This window comes from Macrosteles quadrilineatus, unplaced genomic scaffold, assembly GCF_028750875.1.
Source record: "Macrosteles quadrilineatus isolate MER2022 unplaced genomic scaffold, UCM_ALF_1.0 Scaffold_3__2_contigs__length_128488019, whole genome shotgun sequence".
Taxonomy (NCBI): domain Eukaryota; kingdom Metazoa; phylum Arthropoda; class Insecta; order Hemiptera; family Cicadellidae; genus Macrosteles; species Macrosteles quadrilineatus.
The window spans coordinates 125,188,291-125,199,869 of record NW_026542596.1 but is presented as its reverse complement, the minus strand read 5'-3'; the positions used below and the strand labels follow the sequence as shown (position 1 = coordinate 125,199,869).

Genomic DNA, 11,579 nt, shown 5'->3' with positions numbered 1-11,579 from the left:
TTATGTATGACTGGATTTTTTCCCTTGGTTCATGTACTCTACACTAATTGCTATAGACTGCGTATTCTAATTTACATTGAGTATACAGGGTAACATGATATAGAGATGAGATTTTGAATAAAGGATCGCAATTGTAAATTTACTGTACTCTGACATTGGATCTAATTGACGTTGTATATTGCAAGTAGTTTTTCCACCTTATTCCACAACCTGAAGCCCGTGTTGATGTGGACCAAGTCTGATGATACTTGAGTATCAAATAAACGTTTCTAGTTACGTTTAATAGTGCGTGCATTACTATAATTTGGTTGAAATACCACTATATTATAGAAAGAAACAATTGAATATAGAAGTCAGCCGTGCTGAGGTTACCATAGGGTCTGGTGCACACCGCTGGGAGAGCCATGTAGTTTCTTAGTTCGTACGCCATAACTACATGGCGCTCCTAGCGGTGTGCGCCAGAACCTATAGTAACCGCAGCACGGCTGACGGTCTATATTTAATTCGTTTTGTCTATGACTATATACACGTGTAGATTACATATAGGTAGTTTAACTTCAATTTTGTAATTTCAAAGGTAGTGAAATAAATACCTAAATAGTAGGCTTCAAAGCACTCATCCGGACAAAAACATAACTCAAAACTGCCTTATCCTTTAGGAATATCAATATGCCTACATAGGAGAGCATGTTTACGTTAGAAAGAATTAGTGTATTGAAGCTTATAAAAGGTTACATAAAATAACTACAAAACAGATAACTGAAAATGGTTAAAAAATAAAAAGTCTGTTACATGACTTTTGGAACAATTTCTCAACATTGGCTATACAAACATCTCCGTTGCATTTGGGATTTTCATGCTGGTGCTCATACTAATATATTATATTAATAACTAGCTGCTGTACCCGTGCTTCGCAACGGGAAGAAAGATATGTTTCACAATCATTGAAATAGATGTATAATAAATCATCTATCATAAAGTTTAAGATGAAATAATCCTACCACATAGTTGTGTAAAATATATTTCATTGCTTTGGACCAGCTGTCTGAAATTGTGAAATGAGCAGTTCTGGTTGTTTATATTTTGAATTTCAACACAAAGGTAAACATTGTGAATTTTCTCATGCTTCCATTGAGGCCAATTAATACTTACTTTTGAAAACCTCAACTCAAGACTTTGGACATCCAATGGGCGTAGCCCGAGAGGAACTCAGGAACGTGAATAGGCCTATGACATTCCTGGATATGTGGACCATCTTTGTTCTTAATTTTGGCTGTATCTGTTTAGGATTTTAGTCGTGACAGCTGCCCAGACAGACAGACAGACACCATCTCAATTTTTTAATAGTATGGATAGATAACAGTAGCTTATAATTATATCAACGTATAAAACGGTTGCCAAATAGCTTTGAGATGTGAATAGGATATAGGATATAGGATATAGGATATAGGATATAGGATATAGGATATAGGATATAGGATATAGGATAGGATATAGGATATAGGATAGGATATAGATTAATAACACCAGATCGACGCATACTACTACTAATTTCTCGATCATTAATATTTTACTAGCAGAAAGAGTTCGGTTTCTAGACAATTAGTATTTCTTGAAACAATATGCATAAGTAACAGATATGCAATATGTTATTTTCTTCATGCATGTAAGTACAGGCCTATATTAAAATTATAATCATCTTTTGTACGTTAACATTTCAAGAACGTGATGGTGTGGTTAATGACGCAGTCATTTTCTGAAAATTAGAATTTTACGCGTTGAACGTAAGATGAGACACAGTACATTCATCGTCCGATATTAATAGTAGTAGTTGTTTGAAAACTTAGTGTTGGCGAGATTCCATTGCCTCCGATAATAATTTAAAACCACCCATACATAGTTATCGTTCTTACCTTGGAGGCAATTCTAGGAGAGCGTTGATTGAGTCGTGACCATGTATAGTGACGTCCCATCTTTATCGACCAACTAAGGTTAGAAAAGATTCTTTGAAAGAATATAGTTGAATCACCCCAAAGAGAGCGTACTTTTATCAAAGTTATTCCCTCTTTATGTTTTTCACACTAAAATCCTGTGTAGAAACATAAAAGATAGTGATGCATGATTTAAAAGGTTATTGAATTGACCTTTGACGGCCATATTTATAATTAGGATGATGAATTATTGATATGATTAATTTTTTAAGATTAAAATTAAAAGTAATGTTGACGATTTAAAATTCTGAATACGCACATTTGTCCGTCGGTTATCTTACGGTGGGATAATGTGCTTATAGACGGTGGATCAGGTAAACAAAACCCATATACAGTAATTATATTCATGATCCTTCCTGGGCCCACTAAGCACCATGAAATACACTACCCAAGCATTTAGTGATTCAATTACACTCATAGTAATTAGATCGTGGCTGAATTAGTTATTGAATGTGTCGGTCGGACGTAATAATTAGCTAAGCTACTAAATTCTTTCCATCACATTCGATCCCATCATGCAGTTAATGCATGGGATGAATGCACCATATGGGATGGAAACTATTCAATACATGGAATAAATGCACCATTTGGAATGGGAATATTCAATTCATGGGATAGGAACTATTCAAGGCAAAATTGAATATTTAATTCAAACTGGACTAAAAATACTCTTAAACAGGGCCAAAATCTATGAAAGATCTTAAGAAGCAAAATATATTCCAGTTTTTAGAATCTAATTTCCAGAAATCCTTTTGTTATCACCATGAATATTTTATAGGGACCTATATTTTTTAAATACTCAGTATGTACTAGTAAGGTACCTAACTATTAATCAATCTAACAAAAAAACCACTAAGTGGTAACACTTTCCCCGCCAAGTCAGCAATCCAAAAAAGTTAATAAATCATTACTTTTTCCGCCAAGAAAAACAATGTAATGTATGTAAGTTTGGCAACTTGGCGGCAGACTTTTGCTTGGTTTTTTTCATTTAAGTTACGTTCGTGGATAATTTCACAAATCAACTTCTCTAATTAATTAGTCCAACTAAGTATAATTTATGAAATGTGGCACAAATAAGGTCAAATTTTGTAAAATAAGCTCTCACCTAGCAATGTACCAATGGGAGGGATACTTGCTCAATGAAACTAGTTTTATGGTATTTTTTAAAGGGATCGAGCAAAAGTCTGCCGCCAAGTTGCCAAACTTACATACATTACATTGTTTTTCTTGGCGGAAAAAGTAATGATTTATTAACTTTTTTGGATTGCTGACTTGGCGGGGAAAGTGTTACCACTTAGTGGTTTTTTTGTTAGATTTTATTTATTTTTGTAGAAAATTAACAGTTAAAATAAAAATCCTCTTTTCTCTGATATATAGACCACGGCAAAACTACATCTCATTTAATTTCAATAATATTGTTAATGTAGAACTAAATTCTACATTTTTGGTCTTATCTGCTTTAAACAGATTAAAAACTTTTTGACACACGTACCAAAATTACTATTTAACAAACCCAATGGGCTTAAACTCAGTTTCAAATTTCATCAATGCTCATCTTGAACAACATAAAATGTGTTGATGTTACATAAGTGTTCTAATAATTAAACCCGTATATCTAAAGACTAGTGTAAATTGAGTCCTTATTAGAGATGTAAAAATGTAATCAAACTAATTAGGTTTGTTAGAAATAGCATAAGGCAAAACAAATATTGAATAACTCATTTATCCTAAATTTACATATCACTTTTTAATTGCTTGTTTAACATATGTAGAGTGATTTTCCCGATCGTTTTATTTGTTTTAGTGTATCAAAACATAGAACAAACCTTATACTAGCGTAAAAAGTACTAAGTTTCAAGTTCCTAGGTTTCATATGTTTTGATAAGCAGTATTAAACTGTTAAAAATGACGAGCTGCTGTACCAGTGTACCATCGGTACACTGCATTTTTCAATGGAAAGTATCGGGGAATATCACTGCTCTAAGTAATTTTATATAGTAAGTAGTTCAAATCATTCAGTATACCTGAAAAAAATACTTTATAAAAGTATTAAAATAATTTTTCAGCTGTTCCTATGAATTTCTCTAACATTTAATTAATTAAGATTTAATCGCAGCTGGTCCTTCTTTTGTTTTGATTTTAATCCCATGTAATTTAAATGGGCCAAACTCGTACTTTGAGGGCTTGCCAAGGGTTTATGGGTCAACGCACCGACTTGAGACCCTCAAAAGGCACATCTACACGCTAAGGGCTTTCAAACAACATAAAAAACATTAAAATTGAGCCAGTGGTTTGGGCTGTAGGTCCGTCAACATTTAAGGAGAAGAAGGAGAACACGGAAAATTTGTGAATTTTCAAACTAGTTTTTCTTGGCTCAAACACAACCGTTGTTTAAATTCTTTTTTTAAATTTTGTTGAGAATGATTGCCCCTATCCAGTAGATGAACAATTATTTTAATAGCTTTTGTTTCTTCAGAGCTATAGACGAGTAAAAAAGCCACTTTGTCACGTCATGTATACATACACTGCAGCAGCTGTGTACCGCTGGGGGACTTGGCGGGGCGGAACGCTGCCGCGTTCCTTAATACCTCATTTTACAGCTTAAACAACTATATATAGCACTAACTTGATTAAGCAGCTAAAAAGAAAGATTAAGCTGGCACTGTACTCACATCTTTCTTACTACACTAAGAGGTTTGATACTGTAAACAATGCAAACCCTCAATTCAGATTCCTCTCCACCGTAATGACGTCACAGTTTGATTACAAGTTTGTTGGTCACGTGCCGTTTTACCTGAGATAAGTAATGCCGAGATTGCAGCCGCAACAGAATGTCTGGGATTTTCCCACTTTAATTTTGGATTATAATTTTTTCAATTACTCCATTACTTTTCTACCACGTACCCGACCTTGGTGTTTAGGGGAACTCCTTTTCCCGGTGATTCAAGTCGTCAATTGTTTGGGTAATATAAGCTGCTGCTCCTGTAGATGTCAGCAGTTCGTGCAGATGTGCCCCAGGATGCTCAGGTCTTGTGTATTCTTGGTCCTGCTGCTGGGTGTGCTGACGAGAGGTGATGATGGAGCTACCAACAGTATCGTCCCCAATGGTGAGTTTATGTGCTCTGATAAAACCACAATATGATTTTCTTTACATTTTATCTGGTAAAGTCAACGGTTTTTTGGAATTTGGATCAAATATTTTAAAAGCCCGCCATTTTGAAGATGTTAATGATATTTTATTAGAATACTTTGAAAACATACGTCTCAGTAGAATAAACAGTCATGTAATATCTCACTCTGTACCTTAAACCATTAAGGAGTTATGTTTGTTTTTGTAAAAAAAAAACACACATACAGACATATAAACGGGAATCTAGGCACCAGGGACCACCCTGTATGAATGATCTCAAAAAAATTTGCTGTAAAATGCAATAAGAGCTATGTTTTGGAATTTCTATTATCCCTCATGAACATAAAACCTACTACAAGATAATAATTTCAAAACATCATATTTACTTATTGTTTAATACAAAACAGATTGTAAATAAAACTATGTTAAAAAAAATAATAATAATTTATGAACGTTAACCTCAAGAGGACTCAATTTCAACGTTTTTCTCTATAATTAAGTAGTCCTATACACTTTTTATTTTAAACTCACTTATTAACTTGGTAAATTCTGTGCACATTTGGACTTACCTTTTGGACAACATAAAAATTTGATTTTCATTGTTGGAATGTTGTAAGTTAAACACTTTAATTATCTGGAAATTATTTAATTCATTCATTCTTTGCATTCAAGCCAGCACGACAACTTACACTGAGATAGAGCCAATTTAAATTAGACTTTTGTAAATTTAAACCTAATAGCCATACATTTAAAATTAATCTTCCACTTTATTGTAAGCCCACATTCCATTGTCAGTCCTTTCATTGTAGCCTTTTAAATTTCGTTACCTGTCTGTTAATTTTATTTCAATAAAATAGCTTTTTGCATATCGTTCTGTTTTGTTGTTTTCAAACATAGAATAGGCCTAACCTAGAAGGAATATTGTGTGGAGAATTTACAAAATATAAGTGCTTCAATTAGGATTCATCATTAGCAACACAACGACTGTATTTTTTGTCATTAAGTATTTAAATATTCCTTGCAAAACTTTAACTGACCATTTATACTAGCAAGGCCAGGGAATTACATGTTTCCGTTTCCGGAATAATAGTCGTATTAACGCCACTGAATAACAATCGTACAGTAAAGTTTGCGGTGATGAAAAACCTCCACAGAATATCAATTAGATGGAAGAACTTTTCTGCTCGCTGTACGATGTATTCCACATCCTAAACTTGATCTAATACGTTATTCATTCAGTGTTCTTTGTTTAGTTTATAATTTCAACAATTTTGCTTACTGAATTAAGAGTTAAGATAGTCGATAAGTTATCTGATTACACCTAGATGAATATCTTACTAGTACCATAGATAAAAGGACTCCTTTTATCTATGCTACTACGATGAGATCCATTTTTTATCCATCCTATCACGTAAAAATAAAACTTCCTTCCCATCTCACCTATTAGTAGCTTAAAATATGTGTTTAAATCTGTATAGTTTCACCGCAAAGCCCAACCCGACTCCAACCTGCGATGTCCCTTATGATGGACCTCCCTGAATCCCCAAGGAATGGCCTCGGAGAGTCCCGTGGGATTGTCCAGGATACCCAGGAGTCTCCTGCAGCTCCTATGCCCGCTATTGAGATTCCTGTTTCCAACGGACCAGAAGAAGCCGTCATGGGCCTAGCATCAGGAGATAATTTGGTGGTAAGTAGGAATATCATAGTATGACCACTTTAAGTAGTTTTTAAATATGTTATTGAATGTAAACAAATTATAATTAAGGTAAATTCAAGAGGATTGTGACTGGGTTTTAATGCTGGAACTTTAATTACTTATATAATACTAGTTCAAAAGATATGTGAATTAAAAAGATGATGTACCATGGTTATAATTTATAAGTGGCCAACTATGTTCACATAGAACTCGTTTAAAGCAACAATAAAAAAGTCCGGATCCAGAAAACTCCTCATATTTGTACATCTAATCACCGGTTTCCACTTTCAGAAGGAGATGACCGAAGAGATGCAAGGCAGTCCTCGGGAAGTTCCTCTAAGCGAACAAAAATTGGCGCGGAGGAAAAGGACATTCTCCAAACATAAAGGCTGCATGATTTGTGGAATGATGCCTAAGATTCTGTAAGTAAAAGAATCTTGCTAAGCAATAATTCTTTGGTCATAAACGAGCTATCCTACAGCACAGTTTTGAGGCGGATTTTAATCAGGAATTTTAAACAGGGTAACTTGAGGACGAGTTTAAGATTGCGAAGTTCAAAGTGCTTTTATCGTTTAATATTAAACTCGTTTGTCAGGGTGAGAAACAAGTTCGGATGACTTGTAATTCAAGTCAGTCATACATAAAAAGAGTTGAATTCTTTTGTTAGAATTATTCTTACGTTTAAAAGATACTTGCTTTTCGATTAATGTTGAACACTGTTGCCAAAATGTAGTTACATACAATAGGTTTTTAAACAACTACTACTATCGGACGATTAATGTACGGTCTACTATATTTATGTTCCCTGAGCAAAAATTCTCATCCCAAGCTGTATCTGTTCAGACTGTTGGTGTATCTCCCCATTTACGTTCAACGCGTAAGATTCAAATCTTCGGAAGATGACTGGTTCTGTAACTGGTACAAATTTTGGCCAACGCATCTGAAATGTCAGCCAGTTTTTTTCAGTTCTCTAGAAGGCCCAAATTTGACAGTTTACAGCCAGTCCGTTTACATAGTTCAGTTTTTAACTCTAATTAATAACTAAACATTGGTATTTAGATGCGTTTGCTACATTATCAAATTCCTGTTCCAGCATGAAGCATCCAATGTACGCTCCTCCTCAGCCCTGCTACTCGTGTCAGCAGCAGCCGATGTATCATCCACCGCCTCCACCACCACCTCCCCGTCCTGTGTGCGACCCTTGCCAGCAGCAGCAGCACTACCAGCCACCCCCGCCACCGCCCCCACAACACTACAGCCCCTGTGGAGGCGGCGGATGTGGCGGCTCACCCATGGGTGGCAGCTGGTCCAGCAGCCAGAGCAGCGCTCAGTCTAGCTCTAGCGCTGGATCTTGGGGGTAAGCAGTTGTAGAAATTTTTGCTTGAAACGTAAACATTACTAACTTTATTTTCTAGTCCGTCCAATACTTACTTTACAAATACGTTTCGTTTCACCTTTTCCCTGGGTCAAGACCAGAATGACAATGAGCAAGGTCATTACTATAAAAAAACTGCTGCAAGGATTTTAGACTTTCAATAAGGTATGCTGTTATATTCTTTTTAATATATTGGCATGACAATTTTAAGTAGGGTTTTGAAAGTAAACAGGTCTATAATTTCAAAAAGTTTATGTTTTCAAACTAAATAATAGAGTTACAGTAATTGTAAGCACACACCAGCGCCACTTATACAATTATAAAGGCCTCAAAGCTGCTTAGAGAATTCAAACCCCTTATCTAAATATAAAGGAAAGAACTTTACTTTACTAGGTGGTAAAATAAGGTTTTATTGAAAAATAAAGAATAGGTGTGTACCTAACTATTTTATACAGCAGATCTGAAGAACTTTCAGTTAGTTGTTATATCAGGGAATGTTTGTTTAGGCGGTAGTGGTTTCATGTCCATCAATTAATTTAACCAAACACATTCAATGTGTTTATTAATTACTTCGTATGGTGTGTCCGAACCTTATTTCAAAGCCATTCATCCTTATGAAAATATCTTTAGCGTTTATTTTCACAACAAAAAATATTTTCATTTGGGTTTTAAAGAAACTAAGTATTATTTATTATCTGCGCAATTGTTGTATTAAGTTGTTTGATTGTTTTCAGGAAGAAGAAGTAGAGATGTCTGATAATCGATTTCGCTGCCATACTGCCTTGCTCGTCGGCACTGAGTTAACATGGACGATAACAACTGCATTAGAACTAGATTATATGTCTGTATATAATTTTTTTATAAAACTTTACACCAAAACTATTTCATTTTTGTTCCCTTTACTACTGTCCGTATCAAGAAAGGTTTTACATTCTCCCGGTATTTAGGAGGGAAACCTGTATTAAAATATGATTCTACGTCATTAATTTATATAAATATTTTTAGGCTTGTTGATAGTATGTGCACGGTTGATAGACGATTAAACTACAAACCTAAAAATACATTAACTTAAACCAAGCATTGTAAGCCAGTGTCCATATCAATGTCATACTTTGTGAAGTATACTTAGCAGTCATTACTTTGCAATCACTTGAGTTTTTTTTTAATGTGAAAAAAGAGTTCTTCAAATCTTATAAAATTTGTTTTGACTGTATTTAAAACTATTTAATCCTTAGGACTTGATGTATCAATTAATTTCTGTTTACCTTTGGGAACCCTGGGTTTACAAATATCAATTTTAAAATACTTTAATACATACATGGAAATTTGTCTTGAAGAGTATTTTTTTACGCATAAAAATAATGGGTACCAGTAAATTCGATACTGTGCAATGTCTCTCTTTCTTAGGATTAAACTTATTAGTAGGAGCAATAATTTATTACAAATAATTTTTAGTGAAAAGTCCCCAACTTTTTGGAGACTAAGTACAATCTACACTTGATCAAAAAGTTCAGTAGTTTTAATTTTAAGGCTTACAGTTCAACATTGCCACCATTATACTCAAAGTATTTTTTTACAAATTGTTTTTATTTTTACCGTTCACTTAAACTTCTTATTCTTGACTTTAAATAACGGACTTTAAGAAACAAAAGGTATATATACCCGTATATAAACATAGATAGCATGATGTCACTGCGCCAAAGCGATGATATAAATCCGACGATGGAAAGACAAAATGTGTGAAAATTCCATGTGAACTTTTGTTATATCATTTCTTAATCACTATCTAACGACCTTAGTTCATCTTTGTCAACATATTCAAAATGATTTCCCAATCACAAATCTGATCATTCTTTTCCTCCGGGCAGTTAATATCACAAACGAAGGTGTCAACAAAACCCTAGCTATAAAAGTCACAGATAATTGAGATCATTTTGGATTAAAATTTCACACCAGCTTGGTAGGAGCAGCTTAGGAAGAACGAAAGTGTGAGTATAATAGAAATTTCCTTATCATGTTGCAATATTAGGACCTTCCTAAATATTTACATACTCTGCTACATCCACCAAATTGTCAATGTTTTAATTTATAAAATTAGTGAAAAGGTTTGACAGTCGTAATTTACACTTATGCTGTTGGCTTACAAGACGGTAAATACATGTACAAGTTGGTAAGTGGTGATCGATTTCGATTGGACACTCCAATCATCATCAGACCCAATAGGCGAATTTCAGTCGTAATTTCAAATATTACACATTTTTATCCAATCCAAACATAATATCCTGTAATAATTCAAATAAGAACACTGCTACGAAGTTTGAGTTAGGTTAGACCATCAAAGTGGTGGAAACATTGTTAATGACCACTGACAAGGAAGTAATACTATTTTGTCTTTGGTAGGCTACAACTGTACAATTATCAGTGATCTCATAACATAGTGTATCATGAACTAACCTAAAATGATCACAGCAGTGTGTTTTATGCAATGGTACTTAAAATCATCTTGGTGTCTTACTTGTAATTTGTATTTTTACCAAAGGTCTATATCACCCTATTCTGCATTGTCTTTTAAAATCACCCGAATACACGTACTAAATCTCGCCCTCGGTTGCTTTAGATAAACAATTAAAACTAACTAGTTTTCACAATGAACCTAAAACAGATATTCTTATGATATACATGCTCTAGAATATTTCTCTGCTACATCATTCCTCTAGCTGAATATTTACCTTTTCGCTACACTACTGTGAAATCATCTTTTTCCGTTATGTTTATTACTTGCGAAAATTCACCGTTACATTGTTTTCTGCGCAAAAAGAATGTTTACTGTGCAAAAGTAATGCGATCTTTTTTGGATTATACCGACATAAACAAACAAATATTTGCTATGTTTCATCAACTGTTCAATTTTCAACGACCAAAACTGTACAATCAATGGAAATTTGCACTTTAAATATAAGGCATAACCAAAATAAATCTACTTGTTTTGAAATGTTCCTAACTGTAATAAAGAAACAAACCAATGTCTGTTTTTGTTTTAAAAATACTTTGTCTTTGTAATGTAGCGAAAAGTACTGTTCAAAATACGAGTGAAAGTGGGTCTATATATATTCTCGACCAAATTTGATCTCGCACCTCAAACAAATGGTTTCAAATATGTTATGATTCACTTTATACTCTTGTTATGAAATATAGTAGTCTGTGCTCTTTTTTCAATATCAAATAAAATATATCGATTGTTAATATACCGTGTTGACCACTTTGTGTAGTTTTTGCATTCAAAGCACTTTTGAATCATTTTAACAATTTTGTTATATTTCAACATACAACATGCAAACATGTTGTTTTAATCACAATATATTGAATATTTGATTCAAAAAAACTTTA

At 33.9% G+C, this 11,579-nt stretch overlaps 1 protein-coding gene across 2 annotated transcripts; it reads left to right on the top strand.

The window, feature by feature from the left end:
• The first annotated feature begins 4,925 nt into the window (after positions 1–4,925).
• LOC128990773 (uncharacterized) lies at positions 4,926–9,058 on the top strand. Of its 2 annotated transcripts, none has more exons than XM_054413348.1 (5): positions 4,926–5,098; positions 6,600–6,808; positions 7,112–7,239; positions 7,911–8,174; positions 8,927–9,058. In XM_054413348.1, the coding sequence occupies exons 1-5, from the start codon at positions 4,999–5,001 to the stop codon at positions 8,937–8,939; spliced, it is 714 nt and encodes a 237-aa protein (XP_054269323.1). In that variant the 5' UTR covers positions 4,926–4,998; the 3' UTR covers positions 8,940–9,058. The 2 variants fall into 2 exon arrangements, with proteins under 2 accessions (XP_054269323.1, XP_054269321.1); XM_054413346.1 differs by having other exon boundaries at positions 4,930–5,098; positions 7,109–7,239.
• The last annotated feature ends 2,521 nt before the right edge of the window (positions 9,059–11,579 follow it).